Source organism: Triturus cristatus, chromosome 5_2 (assembly GCF_964204655.1).
Source record: "Triturus cristatus chromosome 5_2, aTriCri1.1, whole genome shotgun sequence".
In the NCBI taxonomy this organism is placed as follows: Eukaryota; Metazoa; Chordata; class Amphibia; order Caudata; family Salamandridae; genus Triturus; species Triturus cristatus.
In genome coordinates, this window is record NC_140588.1 from 1,040,337,883 (window position 1) to 1,040,355,379 (window position 17,497).

General features: G+C 46.5%; 1 protein-coding gene across 2 annotated transcripts in view; it reads right to left on the reverse strand.

The window, feature by feature from the left end:
• LOC146829634 (prostate stem cell antigen-like) overlaps positions 1 to 17,497 on the reverse strand; it is a 115,550-nt gene that overhangs the window by 21,447 nt on the left and 76,606 nt on the right. For both annotated transcript variants that reach the window (XM_085606707.1, XM_085606708.1), the window contains exon 3: positions 540 to 731. In XM_085606707.1, the coding sequence (XP_085462833.1) occupies positions 541 to 731 (191 nt within the window). In that variant the 3' untranslated portion in view covers position 540. The remainder of the gene's footprint in view (positions 1 to 539; positions 732 to 17,497) is intronic.

The window sequence follows — 17,497 nt, forward strand, 5'->3', positions numbered from 1 at the left end:
GATAGGTGAGTGACTGTTTCTTGGCAGAGCAGAGATCCGAGATAGTTTAGGGCATCTTTAAAAGGTTTAAAGGATCAGTAGAGTTTAACAGAGCTCAGATATAGAAGGTTAATGTTTGTTTAAGAGGTTTCTAGACCAGTGTAGGTCAGCAGAGCTAAGACATAGAAAGTTATTTATGAGAAGGTTGCGTCACATTTGCACTACACAACACTTTGCGTGGCTCCAAGTGGCGTCAAAAGTCTGTAGTAATGCAATGCAGCACAAATCTCTGTCTTTTGTTATTCAGCCCTAGGGAGGCATTCCATGCAACTCCAATGGATTTTGACACATCCCCAGATTTAAATCCATTGATGAAGAAGGCATTTGGTAGCAGAAGCAGCTGAAACCTCTTTGATATTGACAAACAGGTCCAGCCGCCTACTACTGGAGGGCTTCACATATCTAAAAGCCCCAGGGGCTCTGCAGTTACCCCATGGTTAAGGTGCCCCACCTGGAGCCCATGTGAGTCTGTGAAAGGTAAACAGTTCTGAGATCCTCACCTCAAAGCACAGCTCTGACCACGAGGGCGCTGATGCCCGCTGCCAGGGAGAGCAGCGTGTAGCTGATCTTCGCACTGCTTGCTCCATTGCACAGGTCAGTGCTGCAGCAGGTAACTTTAGCTGTTGCACCTGCAAGAGAGGCCGAGCCCTCTGAGCAGGATGACGAACAGGTCTTGCTGATGTATGAAGCCCCTATGAAGAAGATCAAGGGTTATTCAAAATGTACTCAAAGGTCAGTATTACAGAATCAATGAACAGAGAAACACAGGAGGTAGACAGAGTCTGACACCCCTTCCGAGGCTGTCAGTGCAAGTCAATGGCATATCTTAACCTCTGCTTATCAGCTTCACTCTGCTTGGTCTTCAGTGTCACTTTTGTCTCTACATTACCCTCTTATGTGCCCATTTTCCAAACCAGCCCTGATTTAACACTGTTGTCCCTTTTTTTGCACCAATTCTGTGGGCAGTTGCATAAACTCACTGCACTTACTACAATAACAAAATTTGATGTCACCCAAGAGTTCTCAGATAGCCTATACCACACGCTGTAACCAGGAGCCATGACCCCTGATCTAATTGTGCATCATCTATCCCCGAGTGTTTTTTATCACCTGAGCTCCCATGACTGAGTCCATGACCGATGTGCTCTAATCCAGGGAGTGTTCTAAGACCCGGGTGACTCAACAACTGATGCTCTGGCCCTGACCTTGGGAGCGTTCTATCTGCGGCCTCAGTCATCTAAGCCTGGGAGTGTTCTACCACCTGACCCGCCCAGCCAGGTAAGTGTGGCCTCTACACAGGGTGCATTCTATGAGCTGACCCCCACCCCCTCCCGACACCTGTTGGTGTGTCCTGTGACGCTAGGGGCGTTATTTCACCTGGGCTCTCATGACCGAGTCTGTGACCTCTATGCTCTAATCCGGAGAGTGTTCTATGACCCGGGTGACACAACGACTGATGCTTGGGAGTGTTCTATATGTGGCCTCTGTCATCTAACCCTGGGGGGCATTCTATCATCTGACCCCTCCAGCCAGGTAAATGTATGGCCTCTAACACTGGGTGCATTCTGTAAGCTGAGCCCCCCAGCCAGCTGCAGGTGTGTTGTGACAATAGGGGTCTTCACTCACCCGAGCAACCAGCCAGCTGATACCGAGACCCCTAACCCTGGCATTCTTTAACATGTGACTCCCACAATAGCTAATACAGAGACCTCTAACCCAAAAGTGTCCTGTCACCTGAAAGCCAAGCCGGCTGTCACTGTGACGTCTAACCCTCAGAGGGTTGGTATTTACCTGCTACTCCATGCTCCAAAGCATACATAGTTGAGTATTTCACCCTTTTCCATACAGTAAGTGACTCAAACTATTCACAATTTTAGACGCTTACCTTTACATTACCCCAAAGTTGCCTTTATATTTCTAATTGAATCATTCAGAATAATTCAAATATTTGAAATGAGTCCTTCAGTATTGGACACACTACCTTAGACTTCATATCAGGAACTAAACAAAATATTTAAGAAAAGTTACCACAAACTAAACAGAGCTGTACACAATAATCTAGACCTCTTCATCATGCCTTAGACTAGCCCACTGGAAATGGGCAAATTATTGGAGATGTGGGCTCCAGATAAGACCCACGAGGAGACCTTGAGAACTTGTCTCATATCTACAGATCAATCTCAGTCTCATCCTAATCTCAACTATTGGTATCAGACCCACTAAGAAACAACTCCTGGTTACATGGGCTGGAAACACCCTCCTCTGACTCTGCCCCGTATGTAAACCCTGGAGCACTAGTAAGGCCTATAAAGGGGACTGCTCCATTCAAGTGAATACATACATAGTAAGCACCACCCTAGTCATATCATGCAAACAACATCATCCATTTTAAAATCTGAAATGCACTATGAACAAGTATATTGTACTTTTACTAGCAATAAAACCACCAGGGCAACACATTTCAGAGGCAGATACAGATACAGATATGCATATTTCACATGAAAGAGCATCAAAAGCCATTCTTCAATAATAGAACATTTTAAGAATCTGCCACTGGTTAAAGATAAATGCTTCTGTTCAAAAAGTGAAAGTAAAGGGAGGTACAGTCATATATTTTTTTAAATATTTTAGTTACTGGAGCCAGTGATAGCTTACCGCATACAGTCCTATTCAATTAAAATTAGTTAGGACCAACCTTAGAAAAAAATGTGGTGTCCTTTTGTTGCAGGGAGTTTACAAGAGGCTATGCTGAAACATAATAGGGCCCACTTTAGTCTTTGTGTCGTTTGATGCCCTTACATTCAATAATTATTAATTCTATAATTGTCTCTCCTATGAGGCGACATGTTTCGACAGGTAAGTGTTTACGGCTCTCCTTAACACTGTGCCTTGGTTTCTGTCTTTTAATAACTATTGTGAACAAAGGAAGTTGTCCCTTTAGGGACTTAAAACGGCATCTCTTATGAGGACCATGTCTGAAGAAGTTGGCAGCGTCACTGAACTCTCTGAATGATGTGCTATGCCAAGCAGTTGAAAGGAGCTTTTGTCCAAGAGCACACCATTTGAATCTTCAGCTTGGCACACATGAACACAGCTCAGACCCTTCTTGAATGAGCACTCCGCCATTAAAGCTCTGTGAACACACCACTGAAGGCCTCACCCAACTCTTAACATAACTCAGCTCAGACACTTGTAAAACTGAGCGCTTCCCTACCCGTTCTAAGAGCTCACCCTGCTGTGGCTCTCACATGTCTCTCAATAAACATCGACACAGCTCAGAGCCTTCTTAGACTGAGCGCAGCCTCATCCTAAATCCGAGCTCCATTCACTGTGGTCCTCAGTTAGCTTTCAACATAGCACTCACTCACTCTAAATCTGGGTTCAGTTCACTGTGGTCCTCAGTTAGCTCTCAACAAATGTAGAAATAGCTCAGACCCTTCTTAAACTGAACACTTTTCATCCACAGTATCAAAGGTATTACCTACATTTCACATCTTTAGGGAAACCCCATTCACCCTATAATACAAAACCTTTCTACTGACACTGAACATCCAGTGAGTCCTGTACACAGTCTTTCCCATGGACTGGGCCAAATTAACTCACCTCATTGAGGGCAGATAAAAAGATTTTCAGGACACAAGCCATAATCCTCTGACTAGACAACGTTTTTAGTCAGTACTGACACTGAGAGAATATTAGTCAGGAATGTGGAAATCATATTTCCTGACATCCAGGAATGTTGTTTGAGATCTAGTGCAACAAGTTTGCATATTTATCTTGTCCAAAAGGCAAGAAGGCCCAGTTCCCTGCTGCAAAAACCCTTTGTCTGCCACCAATTACAATACAGATCTGTGAAAGAGGACTTTGTTTACTTCTCAGAGCCCTTCTATAGTAGTGTCATCTACATCTAAACCAAATCCCACAAATCACACCAGGTGAGGTTTGGTCATTTTCCTTTGCTTACCTGATCTGCTGATCAATATTGATATATAGTGCTAGAAATTAATGAAATTATTCTATTTTTTTTCTTGCAGTTTTTTATAGCGCAAACTCGACCCGAAGGTATCAAAGCGCTTTACATGCGCACCAGTTACGTTACATAAGGACACATTAATTTGCCCAGAATCACAGGAAGCTGAGCCGACGCCCAGACTCGAGTCTGCTTCCGCAGCTTCACAGTCGGCCGCTCTAGCCATTAAGCCACATCCTTTCTTATTATTGACCTGCCAATTTTATCAATCCAGTAGTGGATTTTCAAAGAATTCTTCATGTTGTCCGCAAACCCAAGATGATGTCATCAAATGCTTGAAAAACGTAGTCTCAAAACTGTAGGCAGATATATTTGCTGGTAAACAGTCATAATATCGAAAAAAAAATATCTACTGGACAGAATATCGAGTTTTTAATATAGAATGGACAGAATATCAAATTGCCAAAATATAGTGGTGCAGAATACCGAAAATCAGGTAAGAAATATCTATTTACATAATATAGAAGTAAGTAATATCAACAGTCATAATATAGTTGTTAAAAATATCCAATTTTTTATAGTGTTTTAAGTGTTAGTATATGTGTTAAAAGTATGTATTAATTTTGGAATGTATGTTTGAATATTTTTAAAGTAATGAATTTTATGTTATTTAATTTTTGTGTAATTTAATTCCATAGCAGGTTGTGGGTTTATAGGGGATTAGGGTGGGAAGTAATTTAATTATAGTACATTAAATAATCATTTTTAGGAATTATTAATTATTTTTAATTTAATTTTGCGTTTTACTTCTGTAGCGGGTTGTGGGTTGATAGGGGAAAAGGGTGGGAAGTAATTTAATTGTTATTAAGTAATTATTAATTGGTATTGATTATTAATTTATTGTAATTAATTATTAATTGGTATTTAAGTTTTAATAATTGGTAATTATTTTTATTAATTGATAATTAATTTGTATTCATTGATTAATTGATCATTATATTAATTGTATTAATGTATTATTTGGAGCGTGTTGTGGGTTTATAGGGTAAAAGGGTGGAAAGTATTTTAATTATAATTAAGTAATTATTGAAAATATTTTTGTGTATTTATATTTAATTAACTGTTAATTATTAATTGGTATTTTTTCATTATTGATCAATTTTTGGTATTGAAAATTAATTGGTTGTTGATTAATTATTAATTGGTAATTAATTTGTATTATTGGTAATTAATTTGTATTATTTGTTTAATTGATAAGTATGTTAATTGTATTAATTTATTATTTGTAGCGGGTTGTGGGTTTATAGGGGAATATGGTGGGAAGTAATTTAATTGTAAATAATTAATTATTGAAACTATTTTTGTATATTGATAATTAATTTATTATTAATTAATTATTAATTGGTATTATTTGTATTTATTAATTTTTGGTATTGAACATTAATTGGTTGTTAATTAATTATTAATAGGTAATTAATTAAAAAAATATATTTATTGGTATTTATAATTAATTAATTATTAAGGTGCCGATTCCAATCCTGTAAAACCCGGGTACGAATCGTCGTACGGAGCGTATTCTCCGTACGACTCGTACCCGGGAAATCCACCGAACAATCCAGCAAGTACGATTCGTACAGAAATACCATTTCCGTACGAAAAGTACAAAACACCGTACGGCTAAAAAATACCTACTAGTCTGATCCTGGACAGCGCGTACGCGACGTCCGTACGGAGTCAGGCAGCGTTTTACGGACCAGCAAGTACGAATTGTCCCTACGTCACTCCACATAGCTATTTTATTTAGGGCAGCCAAAAAATACCGGAAAACTGAGTCCGACGCGAAAACGGAGCCCCGGTACGCGACGGACAGACATGGACCCCATCCTACGTGTCATCCCGGCCCTCTTAGCCTACGACCTGGTGCACCGAACCCGACGCACACGCCGAAGAAGGTGAGAACAACACCCAGGGGCCAAGGGGGGGGTGAGGGGCAGGAAACATACCCCCTACCCAAAACCTACAATATTGAGGACATACATTACCTCCAGGGTCTGGTCACTTCAGGGGGTGTGTCCACCAATCCCTGCGTACCACAACAACGGAAGTGGACGTGTACGCGTACCCCTACGGCAACACTACAATAGTGATACGCACCGTACTCACACATCCATAGCATGGGTATGGTCCGTATCACTATTGTAGTGGGGCCATAGGGGTACACGTGGTACGGACTGTACACACGCTCTCAGAGTGTGTGTATGGCCCGTATCACTATAGTAGTGGTGCCGTAGGGTACGCGTGGTACGGCCCGTACACACGCTCTCAGAGCGTGTGTACGGTCCGTATCACTATTGTAGTGGTGCTGTAGGGGTACGCGTGGTACGGACCGTACACACGCTCTCAGAGCGTGTGTACGGGCCGTACCACGCGTACTCCTACGGCACCATTATTATAGTGATATGGACCGTCCCCACACATTCATAGCGTGGGTACAGGCCGTATCACTATTGGATTGGGGCCGTAGGGGTACAAGTGGTACGGACCGTACACACCCTATGAATGCGGGGGTACGGTCCGTATCACATGTACCCCTAAGGCACCAGTACATTTGGAATACAAGGCTTACACACGCCACGAATGTTGGCTTACGGCCTGGTGCAGCATATTACCTTTATATTGGTGTGTGTGTAGGCCCAGGACAGCAGTGTACTGCACCAAGGGGGTGGGTGGGTGGGTGGCTGCATAGGATTCCCAGCAGTGGACAGACATGTGAGGGGTGGGTGCAGAGGACTCCCAGCAGTGGACAGAAATATGTGGGTGGGTGCAGAGTACTCCCAGCAGTGGACAGACATGTGAGGGGTGGGTGTATATGACTACCAGCAGTGGACAGAGACATGGGGGTGGGTGCATATCACTACCAGCAGTGGACAGACATGTGAGGGGTGGGTGTATATGACTCCCAGCAGTGGCCTGCAATATGAGGGGTGGCTCAAGAGGACTCCCAGCAGTGGACAGACATGTGAGGGGTGGGTGCAGAGGACTCCCAGCAGTGGACAGACATATATGGGTGGGTGCATATCACTACCAGCAGTGGACAGACATATGTGGGTGGGTGCAGAGTACTCCCAGCAGTGGACAGGCATGTGAGGGGTGGGTGTATATGACACCCAGCAGTGGACAGAGACACGGTGGTGGGTGCATATCACTACCAGCAGTGGACAGAGACATGGGGGTGGGTGCATATCACTCCCAGCAGTGGACAGACATATGTGAGTGGGTGCAGAGGACTCCCAGCAGTGGACATAGCCATGGGGGTGGGTGCATATCACTACCAGCAGTGGACATAGACATGGGGGTGGGTGCATATCACTCCCAGCAGTGGACAGACATATGTGGGTGGGTGCATATCACTACCAGCAGTGGACATAGACATGGGGGTGGGTGCATATCACTCCCAGCAGTGACCAGAGACATGGGGGTGGGTGCATATCACTACCACCAGTGGACAGACATGTGAGGGGTGGGTGTATATGACTACCAGCAGTGACCTGCAATATGAGGGGTGGCTGAAGAGGACTCCCAGAAGTGAACAGAGACATGGTGGTGGGTGCATATCACTACCACCAGTGGACAGACATGTGAGGGGTGGGTGCAGAGGACTCCCAGCAGTGTACAGACATATATGGGTGGGTGCAGAGGACTCCCATCAGTGGACAGAGACATGGGGGTGGGTGCATATCTCTACCAGCAGTGGACAGACCTGTGAGGGGTGGGTGTATATGACTACCAGCAGTTGCCTGCAATATGAGGGGTGGCTGAAGAGGACTCCCAGCAGTGGACAGAGACAATGGGGGGGTGTACATCATTATCAGATGACCACAACTCCATGGGTGTATGTGCGCATCCCTAATTTTGGACTATGATGATAGTGCCATAACAACACATCACTGACAGCAGTGTCCCACTCTCAGGAGGATGGATGTCTTTCCCCCACTGCATGACACACCACATGTGGGTGTGAGGACAAATAACACATGCATACCCACCCCTGGCGGATGCAGCACAATACAAACACTGAGATCATACCACAAGAATGTACAGTCATGTCACTGCCTACTAAACTGAGAGAGCCAAAGGGAGCACACACTGTCACACACATCCCAGGACTGATAGGAATGTACAGGTGATGGGACAGCCACCAAGATGTTGTCTCTCATGGAAGGAATAGGGTGGAGTTCCCACAGATACAATGCCCACAATTGTGAGTCAGGTGGCCAAATACCCTGCAGAACAAGTACCATATGTGTGCTACACACATGCATAGTGCTGAAAAGGGAGAATTTCTCCATGAAGGCATTTCAACATACTCAATACACAAGTACAGTGACTAGCAAGGATGGCACAGACGATGCAGCCGGAGACATTGCTGAACTTGACTTGCCAATCAATGGGTGTATCTGGCTTTTCGTAGGAGTATCACCAAGCTGTCCTGGATGTATTGCACAGACCAGACTCTGTATTTAGCTGATGTGTAGTAGCATTTTAGCCTGTGCTCTGTTCATTGACATTGATGTTGGTAGGATCTCAATCTTCGTTATTCAATACAATTTTCTGCAGGGCACTGCCTGTCCCACGACCAATGCCAGACTTGGCTGCCATGAGGGAACGTGCCTGCATCCGACATTATAGATTCACTCAACAGTTGATTGAGGACTTGACCGACAAGCTGGCACCACACCTCCAACCGCAACACAGGTATTCTACTGCGCTGACCCCCAAGATGAAGGTGATGTCAGCCCTACATTTTTTTGCCACAGGTACGTTTCAATTCACCATAGCTGATGTTGGTGGCATGTCACAGACAATGTTCAGCCGTGTCCTGTGTGATGTTTTGACAGCCATGTTGGAGCACCTTGATGAATTTATAAATTTTCCTACTCCTGAGGAGTTGACAGGTGTCAAGGGTGATTTCTATGCCCTGGGAGGGATGCCCCATGTCATTGGGTCCATTGATGGGACACATGTGGCTTTGGTACCACCACAGGCACAGGAGGTAGCCTATCGCAACCGTAAACATTACCACTCTATCAATGCCCTTGTGGTGTGTCTTGCTAACATGCTGATTTCCCATGTCTGTGCACGTTTTCCAGGGTCAGCACACAATGCCTACATCATTAGGCGTAGCAGGGTGCCACAAATGATGCTGCGGCTGCACAACGAACGAACATGTCTTGTTGGTGGGTATACTCTGTTTGTCCTGTGTGTTGTGGTATCTTAGGCCCTTACGGCATTTCCCGACCCACTTATTTACATGATGTTTCCATGTAGGGGACTCTGAATATCCCAACATGCCATGGCTGATGACACCTCTCCGCAACCCAAGATCAGCTGCAGATCACCGGTACAACAATGCACACGGGCAGACCAGGCAAGTGATTGAGAGGACGTTTGGCCTCCTGAAGAGCCGATTCCGGTGCCTTCACAAGACAGGCGGGTCCCTCCCAAATGCACCGGAGAAGGTCTGCAAAATATTCCACGTGTGCTGCATGCTGCACAACTTGGCAGTGGAGAAGGAAGTGCCACTCATCCTGGAGCAGGATGAGCAGGAACATCCACCCGTGGAGGATGAAGGGCTTGGTCACAAGGCAAGTAAGGAGGAGGAGGAGGAGGAGGATATCCGGAGTCAGCTCATACGCAACTTCTTCTTATAATGGTGAGTCACTGGGTCTGAGTGTGCATGCTTGTAGCCTTGGGTGGCATGTGTTGCAATGTGTGTGTCCAGCTGACTGTATGCAAAGTGACTTAGATGTGTGTTCTGATGTGTCACTCGAGTGATGATGTCATTCCACACATTTTTGCTGAGACACTTTATTTTAACTTTGCATGGGGACAACATTGTTCATGTTTAGTAAATGACCGTGTATGCGGAGAAAAATCTTTTAGCTGACTTCTTGTGTGTCTGTCATTCCCAGGTTCTTGCGCATGTTGTCTGCTCGTGTCATCGTTGTCCTCCTGCTATTCCTCATGAGTATTGCAACGTGTGCTGAATCAGTGTTCCATGCACGGACATGGGGAAATGTCATTTTGGGTAAGGATTGCAGCAAGGTATTTTGGGGCTCGTACGTGTTTGGAATGTGTGGGGACTGCTTCTGTGCATGTTGTGTTACCATGCATACATGTCTACTCACCATGGGGCACATAACATGTAGCATGACTCCCATGAATTGATAGTCACCCTTCGTGATAGTCATCTGTAATGGATTTTGGATTCTGATGAAGGCATCAATGTGTGTAAAACTTCCCTCTGAAACATACGGGATGCTACGGGTGGACATAGTGTGGGACATCCCCATAACAGGCTCAATGTGGAATTGCAGCCTCTCCGTGTGCAGCAGGAGGTATTTGGCTCATCCCCTTACTTTGTGTGCCAGTTCATTTGGATTTACAACATCTGTGTTGTGAAGGGGGTGTCCTGCCTAGGTCCCACATGTTCAGTCAAATTACCTGTGAGTCTGTTCATATTGATGCATTTCCCTTAGTGTGAGTTTGAATAATAAAGGTGTTCCTCACCCTCCAAAGTGCCTCATCTCTGTCAATGCAGGTCTCTTGCCACTTAGCATGCGTCATCTCTGGCATAGTTGTCAAAGATTGTGCATATGAGTGTATGCGTAGTTCGGCAACATGCATGCAGTTCTTCATGGCTATTAATCTCTATTGTGCATGAAGTCCATGGTTGTGTATGTATTTGGGCAGGTTGCTCCCCCAACGGGCCGTCAACACCTGCTGAGGGTGTGTCTTCTTTGCGCAGCTCGGCCTTCTGTTTCCTGATCCTGTGCCAGTCATCTTTGGTGATTGTTCATCCATTTTCTCTTGGTGAGCCATGAGTAACCTGACACTCCTTCCTTTACGTACACCTGTTGCAGTTGTCCTTTCTGACCTCCTTGTCTTTGTGTGCTACGTTCGGCCTAGTTTCCAGTACATGCCGCCTGCTGCTGTGGCACCTGCGGCAAGGGCCCACCAAGTTCCCGGATTCTGCAACCCACACGCCTCCAAGATGCTCCTCCCTTCCTCCCTCCACCCCTTCATTAGGCTGTCATCAGCTTGCCTGTGCCACTGTTGCGGCCACGCCTTGCCAAAGGCAGGACCGTCAGCGCATGCAAAGTGCACATTGCACGACCCTCATGTCCTTGCATGACCCACATCACACAACAGTCTCATGTTGCAGCCACACTCCAAGCAATGTCCAACCGAAAATCAACCGCCTGCTCTCAGGCATACCCCAAGCGCACACACAACACCTTCGCATGCTGAGTGTGCAACTCCAACTGCCTACACAGTGCTGCCCCGCCTTCCAGGCCCTGTCACACCAAACAGGTCATGTCCCTCCTACTCCACACCGGCTCCGTCCAACAGCACGCCATTGGACTCTGTTACCTCCTCAACACAACAGGCCCACACATCACCTTCATGACAGTGACCTGGATAAAAGCATCCTCAGCACACAACTTCTTCATTGCCATCTCAGACGGATACCAGAGCACCCGCAGGGACGGCACTACCAATCCCGGAGGATGAATTGATATCTATTCACAAGTACGCACCCAGGGTCACAAATCCTGTTTGGCACAAACCCCCTGCAAACCCTCAGAGTAACACTCATCTACAGATCTCCAGGCCTACATCCACAATTCCACAAAGCCATCAACACGTCCATCTTCACGCACGCCCTCACATCCACAGGATACATGTGGCTGTGGGCCAGGAACTTCTGGCTGGATGAGAACCACACCAGCATCCATCATTGGTCCATCCACATTAGCATCCACGTCTCCCACAAGCAACACACTGCCACACACCCCGCTACCAATCCCCCAAAGATGCTTGATGTAAGTCAACACAGACATGCTGTGTGGGACACTGGAACCAAAACCACCGCCACACCCTGCAACCTCACACACTGGATCAGCAACTTATAAAACAATCTAGCCACATTGACGGACTTTCCTGTGACGCACAACAACAATTAAGCCACCTGGGACAAGGCAGACCTACTGGACTCATACACGTCTAGCAGGACTCTTGTGCACAGCTTGCAACACTAATAACCATCAGTGGCCTTACAACCCTGGAAAATGGCACACACAGCCATCACCATATCATCAGCAAGGACAATTGGAGATCCTTCAGATGGGGCTGAAGCCAAAAACACGCACGACATCAAGGAGCTCATCAGCATTGTGAGTGCACTGACATCAGCTCTCTATCCAAAAGACACCCCACCCTTGCAAGGCTGAGCCAATCCCTTGCAACTTTCTACCACTGCAAGCTCATGGACATACACGCCAGCCTTGGCACACAGAGGCAGACAGCACTATTATACGCGGGACCAACCTCCCTCAGGATTTGGACTTCCATCATCATGAAATACAACACCCCCTGGGGATCTCCATCAGGCCCCTTCCCACACAACATCTCAGCCACATCATTACCCATCCTTGTAGCCCCCGTCCAGCATGTCATGTATGTATCATTGGAGTTAGCCACATACCATGGTAGATAGAGGCATGCAGTGACCCAGGCCCTTCTTAGACAAGGGACGGCAGGAACGCTGGCTCTCAAGGAACCTCAACGTGCTTCCCTAGCCAGCAAATGTCATCAGGAAGACAGTCAACGAGCAACTGACAAACTTCCTCCATGCAAAGAGCTCCGGGCAACCTGCACAAGACCATCTTCCACAGTAATCACCCCACTGCAACCGTCATCATTGCCACCAACACCGACAACTTTGCCCTGCTCAATAATGGTGAGGCCACCCCCCTTGACCTCTCCACAGCATTATACACAATGTGCTAAAACACACTGTCAGCTCACACATCTCCAACACTGGTATCCAGAGTATGGACCAGGATGAAATCACAAAGTAGCTCACCAGCAAGGCCATGGGAGTGGGACTCAAGCCTTAAGCATGTAGTACAGTGGCGTCATCTGGCACATGGCCCAGGGCTCATCTCTCAGAGTGTCAATCTTCAATATGTCCATGACCCCCCTCTCCACCATCACATGCGCACACAACCTCATCATCATCTCGTAGGGAAACATCCTTTACCACGCAACCATTACAACGCGGTATGGTTACATCGTGGTTTTAACAACGCAAGTCGTTACACCGACTTGCACTGGAGGGCGATTTGGGCTAAGGAATAGTGTGAATTACTATTCCAGCACCTTCCCTACTGTACGTAGACTGGAGTTGGAATAGTAATTCACACTATTCCTATGTCCAGCGCCCTCCAACGCAAGTCGATGTAACGACTTGCGTTGTTGAAACCGCGATGTAAAATACCGCGTTGTAATGGTACGCGTTGTTACATCATACATCCGAAGGCATGAGGTTCGTTGATGAATGGCTGAACATCAGCCACCTGAGGCTGGACTTGGCCAGGACTGAGGTAATCATCTGAGGATTGTCCCCTTACAGCTGGGTCAACTCCTTGTGTCCCACCCACCAGGGCACTGCACCAGCATCCAGTGGCCACGCACGCAAGATGGTGTCCATCATGGACTCGTCGCTCACAATTGCCATGCAACTCACCAGCATCTGTACCTCATGCTGCAACACCCTCCGCATGATGCACATGATCCACAGATAGATCCACTCCAAGGCAAGACTGACCGTCCCCCAGGTCCACGACACCAGCCGTGTCAACTACAGCCCTGCCCTCTACGGAGCAAGAACAGCCAAACTCCCGGAGAACTTGTCCACATCCAGGGTGCATCTGCACACCTCAGCTTCAACATCCCGCGCCCCAGCCACATCACCATCCACCTGAGATAGCTGCAATGGATCACTGTCTGCTGCAGGATGACCTTCAGACTCCTCACCCACACTCAGGAGGCAGTCCACAACCCCAGACCCCAAACCAACCTTGGACGTCTGTCATCCAAGACCCCGTTGGCCCAACTCTGTGCATCCAACCTTGCCCTGGCCACCATTCTTCACATCCACCGAACTCCAGCATGCAGGAGATAGTTCTCCCACCTGGCCAAACATACCTTGAACTCCCTCCCCGGGAACCTCCACATGAGCCATGACCTCTATGCCTTCATGATTCTCTTCCAAATAGGTCTGTCCGCACAGTATTGCAAGCCCCCCCCTTAGCAGCTTGAGGCCATCACGGGTGAGTATTGGGCTCCATGTCTATATTGGATGATACATTGTGACCCTTGTGTGTGCTTGTGTAAGGGGTGTGTGTGACAGGGCCTGCTGGTGGGTGTAGTGTGATTTGGCAGTGGGTCTCCCAGGTGATGTATCTGTCCCCCCATGGAGCATGCTGCCATGACAGTGAATGTGAGCTCCTGTCCTAGATGTCTGAGCTTGTTGTGTTGGTGTTTGAGTTTGCAGTGGTCACAGGAGGGCCTTGTGCTGCCTACAGCAGGGCCAAGTGTCAGCTACCTTGTCAGTACTTTGCCAGTCACTGTGCATTGAGCATGGTGCATGGGTATGTACCTGGGCCATATGGGCTGAGGGCAATGGTGTCTGACTCAGAGTTGAACAATGCGTTTTGTGAGCCCCACCCTCCCAGCATCCCGGATATCCAGTCTTGGGTCAGTGCTTTGTGTAGCCTGGGACAGGGCATGGCCTTGCTTTGTGAATGGGGCATACACATGTTAGTGGCATGAGCGTTGTTTTTGAGTGTGGTTGTGTCCGGGGAGGGCTTGGGGGTAGTTGCGTGCATTTTGTGTAGTTGGGGTGTGGATGCCATTCCCCCCATTTTCCATGAGTTGTTTGTGTACTCACCAGGCTCTGGAAGTCCTTGAAGTCCGTGTACTCCCACCGGCAGAAGCAGGGCCATCACCTTCTCCTCCCAGGGATGGTAATGTACCGGTCTGCGGGGCAGCCCACCTCCAGTGATGTTGCTCTGGGCGTAGTCCTCGTTCATTTTCCGCTTGACTGCCCTCCGCAGATCGTACCACCTGGCTTGGCATTCATTCCTGGTCCTTCTGATGGGTGTAACATCATTCACCCTATCGACGATCTTCTGCCACATGTGTGATTTTTCGGCAATGCTGGTCTGTCTGACCAATGTTCCAAAGAGCTGTGGCTCGACTCTGATGACTTTGTTGACAAAGATGTGAAGCTCCTGCCTTGTGAACTTTGGATTCTTGTCTGTGGGCATGGTGTGGGGTGAGGGTGTGGATGGTTGTGGGTGTGTGGGTGTGAATGTGAAGGTGTGTGTGGGAATGTGAAGAGGGGGTATGTGTGAAGAAGTTTGTGTGAAGGTGTATATGTTAAGGTGTATGGGTGCAGTTGTTGGGGTGTGCTCTGTAGCTGCAGTGAGTCTGTTGCAAAGGCTCATGGTTTGTGTGTGTGGGACCTTTTTATTGGTCCATTTGTGGGTGTGCCTGAGTTTGAAATTTTGGTGGGTGTGTTATAAGAGGTGGTTGTGAGTTTGGGCCTCTGTTTGCCTGTTTGGATGTGCCAGGTCAGTCATTTTGATGTTGTTTCTACTGTAGACGTGTTTTGTGGTGTTGTTCGAGTCGAATTGACCCTCCTTGTGCTGTTTTACAGTGTCCTGGTTCAGTATGAGTCGTTTTTGCATATGTAAGGTGCGTACATACGCGATGTTGTTGTACTGTGCTCGCATACGCAATGTTGTTGTAAGGTCCGTACATACACGATGCTGGGGAACGGGGCTGGGGTACGGTGCGTCCAAGTACGGGGCTGGGGTACGGTGCTGGGGTACGGTGCGTCCAAGTACGGGGCTGGGGTACGGTGCATCCAAGTATGGGGCTGGGGTACGGTGCTGGGGTATGGTGCGTCCAAGTACGGCTGGGGTACGGTGCATCCAAGTACGGGGCTGGGGTGCGGTGCTGGGGTACGGTGCGTCCAAGTACGGCTGGGGTACGGTGCTGGGGTACGGTGCGTACAAGTACGGGGCTGGGGTACGGTGCGTACAAGTACGGGACTGGGGTACGGTGCTGGGGTACAGTGCGTACAAGTACGGGGCTGGGGTATGGTGCTGGGGTACGGTGCATATACGTACGGGGCTGGGGTACGGTGCGGACAGAGGGGGTACAGTGCTGACATTCGGGGGGTACGGTGTTGACATACGGGGGTATGTGCGGACATACGCGGGGGTGGGGGGGGCTGTACGACTCGTATCCTGGGCAAGAGTTTACCCAGGATACGAGTGGTACAGAGTTCGCTACGTACGGGACGTTTTACATACGCTTGTGTATTCGGAAGGGTGGTACGGATCGTACTTGTGCGCTCGGACTTCAGTTTTACGATTTGTACGTAAAACTGTCCGCGTACGTCTCGTAGACCTTTTCCCGATACGATTCGTATGTATTTTTCACGTACTTCACCGGTGGGACGGGACTTGTACGATTCGTACGTAAAAATATACGGATACGAGTCATACGGGAATTTTTTTTACCCGATCGGAATCGCCACCTAAATATTTTGTTATTGGTAATTAATTTTAATACTTTTTTTTATTGGTATTATTATTAATTAATTTATTTTTAATAAAATATTACATTATTATTTTCCCTACTATTGCACTCTTTGGAGTGGGAATAGTAATTTTTACCCCTACTCTATCCAACACTTTCCCTACTGTTGCACTCTTTGGAGTGGGAATAATAATTTTTACCCCTACGCTATCCAACGCTTTCCCTACTGTTGCACTCACTGGAGTGGGAATAGTAATTTTTACCCTCCCGCTATCCAACGCTTTCCCTACTGTTGCACTCTCTGGAGTGTGAATAGTAATTTTTACCCCTACGCTATCCAACGCTTTCCCTACTGTTGCACTCACTGGAGTGGTAATAGTAAATGTTACCCTCCCGCTATCCTGCGCTAAAAATATTGATTATTTTTTATTAATATTACGTTAATATATATATGTATTAAAAAATAAAAATGTATGTTTTTTTAATTTACATTAATTATTTATTATATTTAAGGTTATTTAAGTATTTTAAGTATGTTTAAGTTAATTATATTTATTATTTTATTATTTTTCAATTACTTTTAAGACATTTAAAAAATTTGATATTTTGACTAACTATATTTTTTACAACGATATTTTTGATTCTATATTTTTGTACTTACCTGTTTGTAGATAAGAATTCGATATTTTTGCATTCTATATTTTGTCAACGATATTTTGGCAGGTCGATATTGTGGCATTCTATATTATGTTAGTGATCCATATTTGCTGATGAATGAAGCAAAGATACACAACATTTTTACAAACATAATGAATTGAAATGTTGTGACTGTGTGTGTCCTTACACCGTAGACAAAAGTAAATTCACTAAAGGGCAAAATGAAGGAAAGTTTAAATCCGATTTCAAATTAATCGCAAAACCAGGCTTATGATTGATATACTTCATAACTTTATAAACTGTTACACATGAGAAGTAGTATTGGAAACCATAGAACACTCATCTCAGAACATCTACATGTAATTCAATGAA